The sequence below is a fragment of the Nomascus leucogenys genome, chromosome 22a (assembly GCF_006542625.1).
Source record: "Nomascus leucogenys isolate Asia chromosome 22a, Asia_NLE_v1, whole genome shotgun sequence".
In the NCBI taxonomy this organism is placed as follows: domain Eukaryota; kingdom Metazoa; phylum Chordata; class Mammalia; order Primates; family Hylobatidae; genus Nomascus; species Nomascus leucogenys.
Genome location: NC_044402.1, coordinates 65298684 through 65318132, shown reverse-complemented (window position 1 = coordinate 65318132; position 19449 = coordinate 65298684). Strand labels below are relative to the sequence as shown.

Here is a 19449-nt window from a genome sequence, read left to right as displayed (position 1 = left end):
TTTAAATAAAAAGTGAGAAAGGGTCTGAAGGATTTACATGGGAGAAATGCCCATAGATCTAGATGGAAAGACATGGGTCATGTCAAGAGGGCATCATTCTCAATTTGTCCTCTTTTCTTGGAGCCACACAGAATTTTTGTACCTGTGACGGGAACCTCTGTATGATGCAGAATGGGTTTGAGGCATGGCTTACTTTTTTACTTTTGGAAGGTGGGTGATGTCTTTTTTTTTTTTTCCCAAACACTTTATTGAAATGAGTAAAGAAATATACAAGTAGGTAGAACTGGGTATAACTTTGGTATAATGTTAAAATTTGACTAAATATTTCTAGCCTTCCCTTTCCCCATGTCAGGCCCTTCAATATTCCCTAAGGCTTCAGTGCATTTTATGTTAGTTGGCCTTAACTGTGCTCTTCCATTATGTTGAAATAATCATAACCTTTGCAACCCTGTTTACTGTTCCTCATTCCACCCTAAGGCTTTCTTGAATCTCCAAACAGAAGCTATTTATGCTCATCTGGCAATAATAATATGTGACCCACATGTCTTTAGGGACTTAATTTCTCATATTACGCTATTTTATATATCTTTTATACTGCCTTTGCAATGAAATGAAACTATATTCTTTCTATGTATATAAACATGCATCTTGTATTCAATCAGTACTGAATACATATTTTGTTGAATTAATGGCACACGAAGCTTTTTTGTTGTTTCTTGCTTCACAAATATATATATAGATGTGTCAATAAAACAATGAGACGTTTAAACTACTTCCAGTTAAGTGATATTTACCTTGCAAGATGAGACTGAACTCTGTTTGCTTTGTGGATTCCTTTAATGATTGATTTAAAGTAGAAGTAAAATTTTAAAAGTGAAGAATTATTACTGGATGTTAGTTGTGCAGGGAAGATAATCAGAGTGGCTGAAAATATGGGGAAGGCGGGGGTGGGAGTTCAACCACGTAAGACCTACTTTAGCCCAGGTTACTGTTGAGGGACCCAGTTATACCATAAGTTGAATTATGCCAACTTAAGAACTGTAAATCACATGATTTAAATTTAAGGCAGATGTTGGACTTGACCTTTTACTCCAGCACTAAGAAAGTTTAAAACAGTGTTACTTCCGGATGTATCAGGGCAGGAGTTAAGGTCTCCAGCATGATTAAAATCAAATGAAATTTAGCAGAAGCTACTGAACTATAGCAAAAGACATGAATCCAACAGACATCTCCTCCTCATTGTCACAGCACAGAACAGTTGAAAATAACAAAGACCTATTTTATCTCAGTGTCACACAGACAAGTGGCTTTACAGAATAGGATAGTTGTTGAGTGGTTGCATCCAAGATAATGGACTTGTATGTCACAGTCGAAGTATTCATCATAGTAGACGCAGGGGTTAGCTGAAAAAAAATAGTATGGTTTTACAACACAGTCTTTTAAAAATCTCATTTGCTGAGGAAAGAGACCATCTTATTAAAGACAAAAAGAGAAATTTTTATTAACAATAGCTAACTAAATTTAATTAGCATAAGCTAACTAAATCTGAATGCAAAACAGGCGATAAGATCATGTATGAAAAGAAAATGGTAAAATTTTTGTCTTTGTGTAAAACAGGTTTTTACCACAATTTTTTAAATCCAATATAAACAGATTGGAGAGGAATCATCTTTTTAATTACACTGTCATTTTGAAAGTATTAACTATGCCATTGCAATATAAAATACTCATAATTTTTTGTCTAATTATCTAATGCTGCATTATTTAATGGTTAAAGATTTGCTTTGGTTTATTAAAAGTAATGTATAGCCAATGGAAAATGGAATTAAAAAGCACATATAGGATGGCATATATAATCTCTCCATCCACCCAGAGGTTATCTCAGTTAACATTCTAGTGATTTTTCTCACCTTGCTCTATCTCATGGATGTGCACGCACCTACATCCTGGTACATACAGAGGCAGAAATGCACACAAAATTCTCCAATCAGTATGAAGATACCCAAAATTTTAAATTTGTGGCAATAGCACCAAAAAGCTTACCAAAATATTTTTTAACCTGAATTCTCTATCACAACTAACAAATGGAACTATTTGTCTCTATATAACGGCAAGAATAACAATAATTTAATTCCCTCTCTCTTTTAAGATTTTCTGACCTTTATGCAGTCTTGAATTTGAATCTTGATAATGGAAAACTTTAAATTTTTCCATTATATCTCTTCTCCTTCAATTATAAAATTTGATCATTGCATGAAATTTATAACAGTCTTATAAATTTTAAATTTACATTTGTCTTACTGTTTATTATTTTAGTGAATATCCTTCTATGCTATATACATTTTCCTCTTCCTAAATTATTAAACTGATTCGCCTTCCAGGAACTTGGAGAATAACTACAGTAGATTTATCAAGGTGCAACAAGGAGATGAAATGTGGATGTCATATTACTGCCTGAGCAATTGTATATTTGATAATGTATCTCTGCTTCTTTTTCCTACAATCAGTAATTTGCCAAAGTCATTACTCATTTTTTTTTAATCAATTACCTATCTTTATCCTACTTTATTCTTTTATGTAGTATTCTGGTGAAATATGATTATCAGTGGATTTTTTTTCTTTAGAGGTAACATATTTTTTTCTTTGAATCTGTGAAGTATTGTAATCCACTGTTTTCTTTTATCTGTTGTTCTTAATTTATATGCTTTCCTAATATTATAAGTAATAATTATTTTTATAAATTTTATTTGAATTACATTAAATGGATTATATCTGCATATCTGGGTCTTACATCTTTAGCATTGTTTGTGCCCAATATGTTCAATTCTTAAGTTCATATATTTCTTTAATAGCTCTCACTTTCTCAAACACTTACAGGTGAAGAAAGGGCTTATGATATACATCATTTATGTGATAGAATCAATCTTCTTGAGTAACATTTCTCTTTCCTACTCTTCTTTTTTTTTTTTTTTTTGAGACGGAGTCTCGCTCTGTTGCCCAGGCTGGAGTGCAGTGGCTCAATCTCGGCTCACTGCAAGCTCCGCCTCCCGGGTTCGCGCCATTCTCCTGCCTCAGCCTCTCCGAGTAGCTGGGACTACAGGCGCCCGCCACCACGCCCGGCTAATTTTTTGTATTTTTAGTAGAGACGGGGTTTCACCATGGTCTCGATCTCCTGACCTCGTGATCCGCCCGCCTCAGCCTCCCAAAGTGCTGGGATTACAAGCGTGAGCCACCGCGCCCGGCCTCCTACTCTTCTTTTACTTCTATTCAATTGTTATACCACCACAGACATTGCTTTTCTCACCTAGATTCTACAAATCTACTCAATTGCCATCCCTTCTCCCCCTAAGGCATAGATAACTGGTTGATTTTTTTTTAATTCCGGTGGGGAGGAATTTCTCTCCAACTACATTTTTTTCCAGAAAGGGGGTATAAAAAGTGAAGTGGATACAGAGAAAGAGAGAGGGAGAGAGATTGAGAAGTAAATTAAAAAAGAGTAAAAGAGAAGAGAAACGAGAGAAAGGTAAAAGGAGGAAGAAGAATCCATTTTCTTTCTTACTTTAAAAGCAAATAGAGTAAGCTGGTTAGGTGAAGAAAAATAAGTGGCCTTTCAAGTCGGAGGTCACAGGATATTTTTCTTAGGTTTATTTTTTCCTCCACAGACTTACTACTAGTTTAATTTATCTTAATCAAGATTATTCCTAGAAATTAAGAAATTATGTTTGCAGGTAGGCTTCAAAAAGTGAAATTCGGCTGTCTAAGGGAATAAACAGAAATGGCACCCATTTGGCTAAAACTTCACCTTAGGTAAGATTTACTCAAGAAATTAAAAAAAAAAAAGAGGCTGTAAGGAATAATGTGAGCATCAGCTAACTTTTTAGATGGTTCACAGGAACCAAAGAAGAATAAGGATCACTCAGTAAAAATTGCATGCCACAGTAAGTGGTCAGACAACCTGGGTAGTCATGGAGGGGCAAGCAATTGGAGAACACCGGTAAACTGAAAGCAACGGGTCTAAATTATGGGCTGCAGTAAGGGGGCCCAAGAACTTTTTAGAGAGCAGAGAAAAAAATCTATACTTACCTCAATATTTTATCTAGGTTGATCCTAATTAAGTATTTTAATCTATTGGGTGGGAACTCGAGTTCTCAGGCCTAGACTTTGCAATTTCCTTTGCCATAGGTTAAATCAATGGTCTTCAGTCACTCTGGCAATTGGGGAGGGGTAAGCAGAAATAATTTGTATATTTTCTTTGGTATGAATGAGATGAAAGCTGTACAAAAGTGCAATGTTTTGGCCGGGCGCGGTGGCTCACGCTTGTAATCCCAGCACTTCGGGAGGCCGAGCTGGGCGGATCACGAGGTCAGGAGATCGAGACCACGGTGAAACCCCGTCTCTACTAAAAATACAAAAAATTAGCCGGGCGTGGTGGCGGGTGCCTGTAGTCCCAGCTACTCGGAGAGGCTGAGACAGGAGAATGGCGTGAACCCGGGAGGCGGAGCTTGCAGTGAGCCGAGATCGCGCCACTGTACTCCTGCCTGGGCGGCAGAGTGAGACTCCCTCTCAAAAAAAAAAAAAAAGTGCAATGTTTTTCAATGCTTAATTTAAAGGATGTATGGTTCCCGGATCAATGGGTTAACTGTAAACAAACAGAATGTATAAAACTTACTGCAAAGTTTGTCTTCACAGTTACTTGGGCAGGCTTCACATGGGACGCCCGTCTTATAAGGTTCATTCTTTGTTTCAGGATCATTTCCCCTTGAATAAAAAAAAGTGATTTCATAAAACCCATCTTTGAAAAATGCACATAAAATTTTACTCACAGTGTACAACAATTTTAAAAACAAATTGTGTAAACATTCTTGTAAAGAACAATGATAATTTTTAAGATGGGTGTGAGATTTCCAGTCTTACAGCTATAATATTTTTTAGCACATAGAACCAATAAATGTGAGTGACATGAAAATACTTTTCAGGCAATGTGCGCATCTCGGACAGTCAAGTCCTAACAGTACTTGGGAACTTTGGGTACTCCCGAGTACAAGCAAGGGGACTCACAAGCAAAAGGGCTTTAGAGCCAATTACAATAGAACATTCTTCATTAATACCTATAAGGACTTGGTAAACCATCATTTAAAAGGGCATGATTCTTACCAATGTTAAGAAGAAAATCTCAAGTGAGGCAAGGTAGAGAGGTTCTAACTCCATCTTGCGCTATGTTATAAGAAACTTTTTACATGTTAATGTCTTTTGTTGAAAGAGATGGTGTATATAAAAGATGAAAGTACATCAGCATGAATAAAACTAAAGTGCTGGGGTGTGGGAAAGAAAGTAGATGAGAAGTTCTAGTTCTGGACTAATTTGAAGCTTTAGAAAAGACAGGCAGGGCTCAATGACTTATCCCTGTAATCCCAGCACTTTGGGAGGGCAAAGTGGAAGGATTGCTTGAGCCCAAAAGTTTGAGATAAGCCTGGGCAAAAAAAAAAGCAGCTTCATATCTACAAAAAAAAAAAAAAAAAAAATGGTTAGGCCTGGTGGCATATGCCTGTAGTTCCAGATACTTGTAAGGCTGAGGTGGGAGGATAGCTGGAGCCCAGAAGGTCAGTACTGCAGTGAGCTATGCTGACACCTCTGCACTCCAGCCTGGGTGACAGAACAAGGCCCTATCTCAAAAGGACAAACAAAAAAGAAAAGACAATTCTTACCCGTTATGTCTAAAAACATAATGTAGATAATATCTGCTTCTAAATACAACTTAAAAAAGTAAATGTTCTGGTTTTAAAAAGCCTTTTTAAATATGATATTTGTTTATCCGAGCTGCTAAAATTTCACTTTGAAAAGAAGATTATTACTAAATTCAGTAAGAGATTTAATCAGAGACTTGGACTAATCTTCAGCCAAAAAAATTCTCCATCATAGATCTCCATGTTTTGTACTTTTCTTTTTTGGATCTGTTGAAGTTCACTGCAGACCACCAACCTTGAAAATATGTATCGCAAATATGTGTCATAGGAGCAAAGAGATTTTATTGTCTTCAGCACAATTTATATATAACTCATATAGAGTTATTATATGGCGATATTACACTCTGAATCAATAGTGATAGTGGAGACGCCACTGAAAATGTGAAGTATGGCAGTGTGTTTTCAAATAAATCATGTTCATTGATTTACTCTGAACATCTTGTATTGTGCTACATACATGGGAGGCAGTGGTTAAGCACCATGCATTGAGCTCACGTTATGGAGGAAAGACTTATGTGTTAATCTAAGAAATACATGTAGCTGAAGGAGATATATAATGGCATCACTGACTTTTATCAGCAGAAGTGCAGAAGCGATATTGAACTGGCATTTGTAGTCAAATATCAGGCAGTTCTATCCAGCTCTGAACAATCTCCCCTTTTCTGATAACCATCACTGGAGCCACACAGATGGGCCCTACAGTCATCCTTGTCTTACTTGATCTTGCTTCATAATCACAGTTGATAGAAGAAGGTGCAGCAGACCCTTACTGAAACAATCAGATTAAATTTTCTAGGAATTGTGACTAGTATCTGTGACAGAATCTGTAACATGTAAATTTAATTTTTAAAGAGAAGACATACAACAACTTTTTGACTACATAGCTAAGTACAGAGAAAGACACTTGGCTCTTTCTGTTTCCTTGTTAAGACTCCACTGCATGTCTGTCCTTTTGGTCTAACAATACTCTTGTTTTGTTGAAGTAAATGTCCTTGTTTCTTTGCTTAACCAAATTTGTTTCTCTTATATAATAATTACCTGAAGAATCAATGACACATAGGAAGACTGCTGGTAAATTGCTCTGAAAATACATTGGAGTTTTTTTTTAATAAGAGAAAATACAGTCAAAGGAATAAAATAATATATAACTAAATATGTGTTTTCACATAACTAGGAAGTAGCCAAGACTCAAACTACAGATTGTGTAACCAGTCATCTCTGAAGGACATCTGGGTTATTTCCAGCTCTTGTCGATTATGAATAAAGTTGCTATAAACATTTGTGCACACAAAAAAACAATGTTTGAAAAACTAGATTAGGTTACTTTAGGGGGATATATATTTTAAAAACTAATAATACATACTCATGACAATAGTGACAAACGTAGAGATATCGAGGTGATCCTTGCTGGCGGCATGATGCAATGGCACAGCCAATCAGGTAAGATGTGGCCCAAACAATCTGCAATGATAAAGAGTTGTTTTATTACAGATTAAATATTTTACTAAGTGACTAAAATATCAATATTGTCATCCATGATTTAAAGTAAACATGTTGCTTTTAGGTTTACTTTGAGCATGGCCTAACAAGAAGTCATAGAAACAAAAGGACTCCCATGTGTCTAGATACCACACATGCATGTACACACACATAGCTGCACACAATGGAAACCGGGTGGAGAAAATCAGCTGATGGGGAGGATGACTTGATGATTGACATTGTCTCTATTTATTGTCAGTTTTTCTTTTTGAAAATAAGTTGGGCTTCTAGATGTAATTTCTAATTTTAAAAAATCCCAATGTTCATTTTCTCTGGGATAGAAGAGATGGGTAGAGAGAGGGTAAAGGTACAAAAGGTAGCATTGATCATTTTGCTATGAACAGGCTGATGTTCAAAGAGGACTTGAGTGTTGCCTTTCTGTACATGGGCCGTACATGACTGTGCATGGGATTCGTTTCTCCGATCATATCCAGTATACTCAGGGATGATCAAAACTCTGTGTCAACTCTCCATGACTCATTGGAACGAAACATGAGTGGCTGTCATCAACGCTGGCTCATTCTCCCCTTCTCATCAAACTTATGTGGACAAGATAACTTATCAGTTTACATAATGAAGGCTGCTTCGCGGTTATATAAAAATCAAAGCTTGGAAGAAACTTTTCTTATCAGTCAGTGAGCAGGCATACTATAGAGTACTGAGCTGGTTTTTGAGGAATAGTGAGCCAGGTTTAAATTCCATCATTTACTTCTTAGGTAGGGTGTACTTAGAAGTTTGCTTTATGCCTCTGAGTTTCATTTTCTCAGCTGTAAATTGGGATACAACAATGCTGTCCTCTACATCATAAGTGAATGGTAGGACTAAACATTCAAATATTTAAGTGATTCAAAAGGAGATGTTTTCAGTAAGTGTGATTGTTCCCACTCGCCCTCCCTGCCTCATGTGAGCCTGGGTAGTTTTCTCACAGTCCTAGAGACTTTCCTCACATTTCTGTTCATGTTCTTAATTAGAGAACATGTTTGCTATGACTCTTTTAGATAAAATATTGTTTTCTCTTTACAAAGAGAGTCATGCTTGGGTGCCAATCTCTCCACACCATATGGCTTTTAGTTATCTGCTGCTAACCTAGGCTTTTACTAAAACTATTGCTCTACCTGGGCATAAACATTTTATAATGTAGATTCTTTCTTTGCAGGTTCTTTCTAACATTTTCTAACAATGAGTATTTTCCGTAAGAGACCCTGTTGAACTCAGAATCTAATGAAGCACATAACTTGAAACGTGATTTTAATAAAAATGCAGCTGAACATCTATTTTGTTCTCTCTATATGTTAATTGGTAATAAGATTATTGAACTTAATTTATTCATTTGTTCTTTTAACTCATAGCAAAGAAAAATTGAAAATGAAACTTTTCATTAGGTCTTAAGACACAAATGATTGTAGAAAAAGAGCTTTTATTTTACAAAATTTTTCTATGAGCATAGTAATGTATTGATACAAGGCTACAGAAAATGTCGGAAAATGTCTGGAAAAGCTTTGTGGTATATTCCCCCACTGGGCCTGCTGTCATGGGCTTACTCACCTTCACATTAATGTTCTTGCTGTTCAGTTCATTCTGCTTGGAACCCTGTATTCTGCTACTTGCCCTTCCCTGCGCTCAGCTGCTTCTGATTTTTAGAACATTAGGTGAAACGAAGTTTCCATCTCTCAAGTGCATATGAAAGATTAAGAGCTGTGTAAAGACCACTGAACTAGGATTCAGATCTGGGTTCTAGTCCTAGCGCCTCCATTTGCTAGTCATGAAAGGAATCCATAACTGGTGGAATGTAAAATGTTTCTATATTCTACTGTGTTAAATTTTAAGCAGATGAAAGCAAATTTCTCTAATTTCATTGTCTTCATTCCTGGAAACAGGAATCGTTTTGATAAAACGTGTTCTATTTTGAAAATGACACCGATTCACTTTGAAGGAAACAAATCAAGATTATCTGAAGGTGATGGAATTCAGTTAATATACCATAGTGATGAGATAATGCCTTTGTGATAAAATTAGTGTGTTAGTTGACTTATATAGAAAATAGAAGGTTTGAATCCAGGCCACAAATCTGTTAGATTTTTAGATTTCTAGATATTCATTGTATTTTTATTCTCGAATCCTTTGATAAGGTAAATTATATGATTAGCTTAATGTTAAGATACTCCTGGATTCCTGCCACATGCCCTTTGTGTCTAAGTGTATCAATCTTAAAAGAAAATGCTATTTACTTGTGCTTTATTTAGGATTTCTGCATTAATTTCTGTGATTATGCCTCTATTTTTTATATGCTTTATCTTCATTGGCTTTTAACATCAAATTTAAGTAGGCTTTATTTCAAGTGGATTTTATTTTAGATTTTATGTAACTTACCAATGGGCACATGTGAGAACATAGTGAAAGGAAGCAGTCTTTAAGCCAGAAGGAGAATCCTCTCAAGAAACTAACTATGCTGGCACTCTGATCTTGGACTTCTAGCCTTTGTGAATTCAAAAAAATAAATTTCTGTGGTTTAAGTCATTCAGGAATGTGATATTTTGTTATGGTAGACTGAGCACACTAAAACAGATTTTGCTATCAAGAACTGAGATGCTGCTTCAACAAATACCTAAAAATGTGGAAGCAGCCTTGGAATTGGATAATGGGTAGAGACTGGAAGTTTTTAAGTGCATGGTATTAAAAGTGTAGATTGCCTTGAAGGGAGTGTTGATAGAAATAAGGGCATTACAGTCTATTTTGTTGTGGTCTCAGATATAAATGAGGTACATGTTCTTGGAAATTGGAAGAAAGGTAATCTTTGTTACAAAGTAGCAAACAAAATGGCTGCTGCCTTGTCTTCTAGTGTATTGTGGAAGGCAGAAGTTGTGAATAACAAACATGGAAATTTAGCTGAGGAGATTTCAGAGCAAAGGGTTGAAGGAGTGGTTTGGTTTCTCCTCACCACTTATAGTAAATTACAAGAGGAGAGAAAGAAATTGAAGAAATCTTTATGCAAGGAAGAACCAGAAATTGAAGATTTACACAATCATTAGCCCATCTATATTGCAGAAAATGAGAAGGTATTTTCAAAAAAGAACCCTAAGGATGTCATGAACAACCATTAGATAAAGACACCATGGATGTGACTTATGGATTTAACCATACATCTCAGCAGAAATAGAGGTGTGATTATGCAGTGGAGGTACTGCCAGTTTGAACTAAAGTGGACAGAGAAAACAGACCCAAGTGAAGGAAGGCTGTCAGACTTCTTAGACTCTTCAGAATGACATGATAGAGATATTTCATTGCAAACATGCTTTATCTTTCAAGAAAAGGGAAGAATGACTCCCCAAATGTTTCAGAGATCATGAGGGCTCCCATGCCCACTACAGGTCCGGGGGCAAGGCTGCTTCCTGCTTAGCTTCAAACAGTGTTGTCTCTTCAGGTGACCTCTGAAAACAGCCATGTTAGCAGGGCCTCTTCAGAGAGTCATTTGATGAGGCTGCCTCACTGAGCTAAAGGGAAAAGGCTGCCTACAGAGCCATGGGTGATGCTGCCTCCAAGTTGGCCAAGAGTGTAGAGCATCAAACCAAAGAGAATTATTCTCAAGCCTTACTATCACATGAAATTTCTTTTGCTAAGTTTTGGATTTGCCTGGTACCCCTTACTGCTTCCTTTTCTATTTCTCTCTTTCAAAATGAGAATGTCTATCCTATGCCTGTCTTTCTGTTGTACTATGGAAGCATGTAACTTTTTTTGTTTCATAGGTTCACTCACGGTGAGAAATTTTACCTCTGGATGAATCACATCTTGAATCTCATGCATTTAGATAATATTTAGATAAGACTTTGGGCCTTAGACTTTAGAGTTGATGCTGGAATAAATTAAGAATTTGAGGGCTCTTGGGATGGAACAAATCTATTTTGCATGTGAGGAGAAAATAAATTTGTTGGGGAGGGGCAATGGTACAATGTTATGAGCTGAATTGGTCCCCCAAAATTCGTATTCTGTACCCCTAACTTCCATCCAGTGTAGCTGTATTTGAAAATAGAATTTCTAAGGAAATAATTAAGATTAAATAAAGTCATATGACTTGGGCTCTGTTCCAGTAGGATTTGTGTCTTTATACAAACAGATGCTAGACAGCTTGCTCTTATGGTCTCTCTTGTCTCTGTCTCTATCCTTGACTCTCTCTGGCTCCTCTTTTGCACTGGGGAGAAGCCATGTTAGGACATTGTGAGAAGGTGTCAGGCAGAAAGCTTTCACTAGAAACTATGCTCTATTAAGATCATAGACTTCTAGGATCCAGAATGTGGGAAAATAAATTTCTGTTGTTTAATCTACCCAGCTGTGGTGTTTTGTTATGGCATCCTAAGCAGACTAATAGAGCAAAGATGTGAAGAAATTGCAAATTTTGTAAATTGCTGGTGGGAATGTAAAATGGTGCAGCTGCAACAGAAAATACAATAGTACTCCAGTTTTTCAAATAATAAACACAGTCTTCACCTATGATCCAGTAATTCCACTCCTTGGCATATGCGCAAAACAATTGAAAGCAAGCACTCAAACAGATATTTTCACACCAATATTTAAAGCAGTATTATTCACAATAGCCAAAAAAAAAAATGGAAACAGCTCAAATGCCCATCAGAACAGACAAGCAAAAGGTGATATACACATACAGTGAAATATTATTTAGTCTTAAAAAAAAGACTACAATTCTGACACAGGCTACAACACGGATGAACATGGATTTAATATATTTGCTGGGTGAAATAAAGCAGACACAAAAGGACAAATATTGTATGTTTCTAAATTTATGAGGTACTTTGGGCAGTGAAATTCACAGAGACAGAAAGTAGAGTGGTAGTTGCCAGAGGTTTGGGGAAGTAGGGAGAGGAATGGAAGGTATTTTTAATGAGTATGGAGTTTCAGTTTGGGAAAATGAAAATATTCTGGCAATGGCGTTGCACAACGATTTGAGTGGACGTATTGCCACTGAACATTCATGTCACATTAATGCTGAACATGAAACCATTTAAAACAGTTAAAATGGTAATTTTTTAAAGTATATTTTACCACAATAAAACTAAAGTTAGAAATCAGGAGTTTCTCTGTATTGCAAGGTACCATTATTTTCACTTTTACAGATACTACCAATATCAAATGAGATTGATGTCTTACGATTTTGTGGGTTCCTGAAATATCTAGTGAGTAAAGAAGGAAACTAAGAGGTTAGGCATCTTCTCTAAGCCATATTTTGAACAGAACACTTCCTTCTATTTCAGATCATAAGAGGAACTCGGTAAATTGAGTAAAGATTGCCATAAGAAGGTAGAATGGTTTTCAGTTGTTTCTTACTTACATTTCCACACACATGCTTATCTCTTAAACAATGTGTGTATTTGCCAGCACACAGGTTACCTGAGTGTAGTGGTCAGTAGTTATGTCATCATCTGTTGTTGTCCATTCTCCATGTTTGAAACTTGTAGACTCACTGTACCAGACTCCAATTACACTTGACCATGATACAGGATAAGATGTCATATGCATATTTTCTCCACAAAAGGTATCTGAAATGAGAAAACGGGCTGGGTCATTCTCTGAACAAATGGGAAATAGTATGCAAGGAGACTTTCTTCATTTTTATTTTATGAATGGTTCACTGATCATCTTGACAACATCTTCTGAGAGGGAGTAAAATCAGTCATATTCCTGCTGAAAATCTTCTTTCTCGTTGATGAAGGAGCATGTGGTACTCAAGTTTGGTGAAAAGTTGATAGTAGGTGATGAACAAGTTTTGAAATCAAATCATCAACATTTCAGTCTCTGCTGCTTCCAAGCTGCTTTAGACAGGTGAAACCAAATCAGAGAAGCCTAAGAGTGTTAACAGGGTCTATGGCTTAAAGGAAGCTACACACAGGTGTTCATAATACAAAGATGTTGAATAGACATTTGTGTATTTAGCCATTCATGTATGGTGTGGGCTTTTGGTTGAACATGGTATTCAGGAGTATCTGCCTTTTCTTAAGGCAGGCAGGAACCACTTTGCTAATTCACTGCTAAAAAGCATTGGACTAAGATTCCAAATAATCTGTAGATATAAATGTGAATTAGCCTTTTTAAAACATCCTAATTAAAAAAAGATTCTCATGTTAAAATATAATGTTTATTCCTGAGTGAAGGTGATATAGTTTGGATGTCCCCTCCAAATCTCATGTTGAGGTGTAATCCCGGTGTTGAAAGTGGGGCCTGGCTGGAGACGTTTACCTCACGGTAGTGGATTCCTCAAATAACTTGGTGCTGTCTTCATAATGGTGAGTGAGTTCTCATGAGATCTGGTTGTTTAAAAGTGTGTGGCACTCCCCAACTCTCTCTCTCTTGCTCCCTCTCTCACCATGTGAGACACTTGCTCCCCCTTCGCCTTCTGCCATGATTGTAAGCTTCCTAAGGTCTCACCAAAAGCCAAGTAGATGTGGGTGCCATGCTTCCTGTACAGCCCACAGGGTCATGAGCTAACTAAATCTCTTCTTAATAAATTACCCAGGCTCAGGTATTTCTTTATAGCAACACAAAAACAACGTAACACAGAAGTAATAATTTTTTTTTATTATTTTCTGGAAACTAGCAGTAAGTTACCTAATTTATATGCTTTAAGACGGGCTCATTTTTGAGCACCTAAAATTGTCTTATGGGCAGCTGAGCACAGCTGCATATAACTTATTTCTCAACTGCATTATCGTTCCAAAGCTAAGCAGATCCCCATGGTGCTATTGTTAAGTAGCTGAAGTAACTACACAGAATGGAGACCTAGGTTTCTAGCTGCTCACTCCACTCTTCTGCAATACTGACTGAGAGTTTTTATTCATTTCTCCTGACAGTCAGAACTTGGAATCTGAAACCTCCGGAACTTGGAATCTGAAAACTTAAAGATATAAACCTTAAAAATTAATGAGTTAAAACAGTGTAATAGTACACAATTCACTGCCATGTATGACCCAGTGCAAATGAGGAAATCTAGATGACTTAATTTACTTTGATCAGGGTACATAACAATCCCTGTTTTACTATTTTTTTTTTTTTTTTTTTTAGTCCAAAGGCAGGTCATATAGATACACACTTACTTGGAAGTCTCCTTTCAAGGGGGTTGCTGTCTGTCATATCACAATACTTTGAAAAAATTCTGGCGTTTTGTGCAGCCTCTTCACTCCAACTCTGTAGTGGAAAGAAAAAAAAAAAGCACATGTTCCAATTAATATTTTCATAAGATTCTAATTTATTGTTTCTAATAATCCATGAGATATAATATCTTCAATTGTATCAACTAGAAATTTAAATAAGGAAATTACTATTAAACATTCTAGTAGAAAGAGAAAGACAACAATTTCAATTTATTCTGTTGGCCCTTGAATTCACAAATTCAAACCTTGGTAATTACATTCAGAGATAGATTCTCTCTCAGATGTAGTAGAGAATTTAAGTAAATGCTTCCGGGGAAACAGACCAGAGTTACTTAGTAATTTATTTGTAGTTTAGACTCAGACATGTTATTTTATCTCTTTGAATCTCAGTTTACCCATCTGCAAACTGTTACCTGTAATTTATGCCCAAAGGTTTGTTCAAATGTGATAATCCAAGGAATACAACTGAGATGTGATAAATCTTATGTATTGAATAAATGATGGCTGTGATTAGAAGCAAGTATACAGTCACATTTCTACCTAAAATTATGAATAACAAATATAAAAGCTAACTCCACATGCCAGAATCTGTCACCAATTCTGTGTGTATCTTCTCTCACTTTAACCTCATAGCAACTCTACAAAAAAAAATATTATGTCCATTTGTAACTAAGGGAAATAAGGCACAGAGATGTTAAGTAACTTTTAGGGGTCACACTATAAATAATTGAGAAAATAAGAATTTGAATCCACTTAGGATGGCTTCAGAGTATATGTTCTTGACTCTCAGTGCGCATCAGCTGTACTGAGTTGAAGCATTTGGTCAGGTATGACTAAGTAACAGCTGTTCTCCCAATGCACAAAGGGAGAAATTCTGAATCTGTACGTATGACACTCTGTGATAAATGATCTCCCTAACATTCTCCTATCGTTGTGGTGTATATGAAACTGCCCAATTTTTACAAAGAACTGAGCTTATGAACATTTGTCTTATCTGGGTTCCTTTGTCAGGAAACCAACCATCAGGCCCCCCAGGTGGTAGCAGGAAACTGAGGCTTTCCAGATTACCACACCTGGACAAGGAGACACAGATGCTGCCTGTTGACCAACTCCTCTTCCTTGTCCCTCCTGTTTTCCGTTCTTCCTATATAAACTTTTAACTTTGATTGGTTAGGGAGAGGGAGCGATTTGACAGTTAGGCTGACATCACCCGCAACATTCTTCCCAGGCAATGGGCAATACTCATTTCTGTACTGCAAGCAACTAGGTCTTGGCTGAACCCCTGGTGTTCAGCAGCATATGCATCCATTTAAAATAATACTCTTATATGTGCACATAACAGATTGCCAGCAGAAGTCGTAGAGTTTGTTTTTACTATAAGTTTTTATGTAAATCATTCAGCTTCTCTTTGGACTGTTTGGAAGACACTCATTTTCAGTATCTTCCTGAGCATGTAGTTTAATTATTACGTGTATTTGCTGCCATCTTGTGGTCAATGTTTAGAATTACCCTTGGGGTTGGTGAATTTACTAAACCATGAGATGAATTAAATAACTCATTAGCCTAGCACCGGGTAAAATCAGTTTTGCAGGTTTTGATAGTTTCAAACAAACAAAAAAAAAGTTTTATTTTAGTCATGGCTATGTCTAACTGATGAGCAGAGATGACACAACACTTCTACCAGTGTATAGCCTCTCTGGGCTGGGGGAATACCACGGCATTCACTAGTAAAGAAAACCTGCCGGAACTGGAACTTACCTGGTTAAAATATAGCAGGATGTTTGCACTTTGAAGAAGATGTATAGGACATTACATCTGATTAATGTTGGTGAGATACTCTTTTTTGCGACATATTCAAAATTAAAATTAAAGTTTCTATTTATGATCGTACCAAATCTCTGAATTCCAGCTTTAACAAGTGACTCTACTTAGGTTCTGATATTGTGTTTAGAAACTTTTTTTTTTAAGAAAATCTCTGCCTGGTAATTGTGGTTAACTGTTCAGTCCTATTGTTCCTTAAATTTGCTGTTGCTACTTCTAATCTTATACATGTCCTATGCATTGTTTGTGGAGCAGCTGAACTCTCATATTTCCTTTGAAATATTTCTGTTTTGCTGGTACACTTTTTTCATCTTGTTGATGTTTCATGCCTTTTTACCTTAGTACTTGAATATATGTATTCTTATATTATTTCCAGTGTTTCTTCTCCGTTTGCCTTTCATCTCCAATCTCAAATCAGAGGCTATATTTTTCACTTTTCTTTAACTCTGTTTGTACCTCTTAGGTAAACTTATTTGCTCATCTGGCAACCAAGGAATTTGGACTCAACTTCTCCAGCTCCTTGGATCTGGCCCACTTGCGTTTTAATCTGGGCCCCAGTCCTTAAGATTTTGAATAAGCTACTGAATTTTCCTTAGGTTCAGTGTCATAATATGTAAAATGAAAACAATTTTATTGGGAGAATGAAGTGAGTTAACGTAACAAGTTATTAGAAAAATGCCTGTAAATAATAAACACAACATGTATGTTTGCTACAACACCATGCAGGCATGCCTATGAAAGCTATTGGTTTTTATTTTTAGTTCAAATACCCCTTTGGATTTTAAAGTGATTAAGAGATAAATCTCAGAATCATTTATCTATTTCCTTGTTTCATCCTCTTCATCATTTGCAAGAGAAAGGTGCTGCTTAGAATCACCCTCCAGAGCCTGCACTATTTCTAACCCTTGTTGCTATAGGCCGGTCCAGGGTTCAAGGAAGCAGGCTGAGGGTGCTCATGAAACTGAGTGATGCTGCTGGATAACAAATGTGAGGGTAATCATCTAAACACCTGAGACTTCTCTAAATTTGTCTTGTAGCAGAACATAGCAGGTTTATAATGAAAGAATTTCTCTTCCTATTTATGGGATGCAATGAAACTGGGGGGATAGATTTGCCAATATTTATTTACCTGGCCACATCCACTAACTAGATATCTGGACATTTTAATTCTAGGAAGAGTGTCTTAGCCTCTGGACTACTGCCTATGAAGACAGCTATGAAATGCATGGATAACTTGTTAATCAATATTTGTCGTGTGTACTGGCAGCATCAGTGTCAGCTGGGAGCTTGTGGGGCTCTCCAGGTCAGACCTCATGAATCAGGATATCAGAGAGGGAGGCCCAGGGAAGTGTGCTTTACTAAGTTCTTCAGGTGATTCTTGAGTGCATGAAAGGTTGAGAAGCACTTGTCTTAGGGTTTGGAGGAATGAAGCTAGACTGGCTGGGCTCTGTCATTGACTAACCGTATAATCATCAGAAAGTTACTTACCTTCTCTGAGCCTCTGTTTCTTCTGCTATGTAAAAGATTTGTTGTGAAGATAAAACTTTGAGCACTTTGAAAGTGCATAGGACTTAATACAAACTCAGTAAACACCATTACTCTTATTGCCATCGTGGTTGTTGCTATTTTTTGATCTTACCATCTTCAGCATGTTGCTGGCTGGTGGAACTGCTCTTCTCCTCAGGGCGTTGTGTATATTAACGATCTCTTCTTGTACATTTGGCAAGTCAGTGACGAGCTTATTAAATTGGTCTCTAGCTGATTTCTTCTGTTACCAGAAAAATATTAATTAGTGTTACTTCTTTCAAGTGGAATTTGTCACATATATTTTGCAGACCTATAGGTAATGCTAATTTATAGTTTAAACAGTGATTTATAGCATTTTTGAATTTATAATGTCTCATTATATTGGATTCCATTTCTCCAGTACTAATTTTGAGGATTTCTGAAAGTCAGGCTGACATTACACTAGTCTTCAGAATAATGCACTTGTTATCCTGTGATTAGGGTTTTTCCAGGTTCGTACTTTGGACCATGTTGAAGCACTTTTTATTGGGCAATAAGATCTACAAAGGGAGATATCTTAAAATCACATCTGTTACTTACTTCTCTGGCTTATTCTCCACACCTCCCACCCTGCAACTGTACTCTCTGCTTCCCAAATAAACTACTTCCACTTGAACCCTTGTCTAGTGGTGTGTGTCTGGGAGAACCCAAGCTAAGAGATTGATTATTGAGAACAAAGTTGCAAGTGTTATTAACACAAATTCTGTGTCTTCTTCCTGTTCATATGAGAAAATATCAATGCTCTCAAGTGTATGTGTGAGAGAGTATAACATAGAATTCAAATTCACCCTATAATCTTGAATTTGTGACTGTTCATTTATTTATTTTTTATTCTGAAACTCACTAAGAAGAAAAATACATGACCAAAGTATGTAGGTTAGCATTAATCGCTATAAAGAGAATCTTTGTGTGTGTGTGTGTGTGTGTGTGATATCACATGTACTTCATACCTTTTTTAAAAAATGTGGCAGAACTAATGTACTATAATGTGAGGGGTGTCTGTTGCTTCCTTAACTACCACATGACCATCAGCACAATTTATGAATGAATATGATCTAGCACCATAACTTACAAAATATATAGAAGTATTCACTGTCATTTATATCGACAGTTTAGGGTATGGGGAATAAACTTAAATATGGAATTCAGAAGACTCCTCTAGAGACTGTCTCTGTGGACATACTCACACGTCGTCGCTTTTTCCTCACATTGCAAGTCATGCTGATTTGGACTGGATGAGAGGCTGAGGACTCACGTGATTCCACATACTATTTCCAGATTACAACTCTCCTTGCTCCTCTGAAAACCTCTGCTGCAGGAAAACTCATGACATTTTCCTCTCACACCTCATTCCTGAACATTTATTTAACATCCTGTCGTGGATTTTTTTCTTACTTCCTCTCATTCCTGGAAATTGGGTTTCCTGAAACGAATTCATCTTTTCCACCCAGATATCTGAAGTCAACTCAAAGGACTTTAACATCCACATGGATGAATCTAACCCTTTGATGTCTCAGGCCCTTAAAATCTTCCTCCTCCTGACTTCTCTTTCAATCATCTTTATCCTTACTTTAATGGTCACCTACTATATCTCATGATCATCCCAAAACACCATACCTCCC

At 36.7% G+C, this 19449-nt stretch overlaps 1 protein-coding gene across 2 annotated transcripts in view; it reads right to left on the bottom strand.

The window, feature by feature from the left end:
• Positions 1-237: 237 nt before the first annotated feature.
• CRISP1 (cysteine rich secretory protein 1) overlaps positions 238-19449 on the bottom strand; it is a 35447-nt gene continuing 16235 nt past the window's right edge. Inside the window, exons 3-8 of one of the 2 annotated variants that reach the window (XM_003254174.3) lie at positions 17901-18029; positions 14384-14474; positions 12684-12832; positions 7108-7205; positions 4670-4758; positions 238-1403 (exon numbers count right to left, since the gene is read on the bottom strand). In XM_003254174.3, the coding sequence (XP_003254222.2) occupies positions 1276-1403; positions 4670-4758; positions 7108-7205; positions 12684-12832; positions 14384-14474; positions 17901-18029 (684 nt within the window). In that variant the 3' untranslated portion in view covers positions 238-1275. The remainder of the gene's footprint in view (positions 1404-4669; positions 4759-7107; positions 7206-12683; positions 12833-14383; positions 14475-17900; positions 18030-19449) is intronic. The other variant, XM_003254175.3, reaches the window with a different exon arrangement.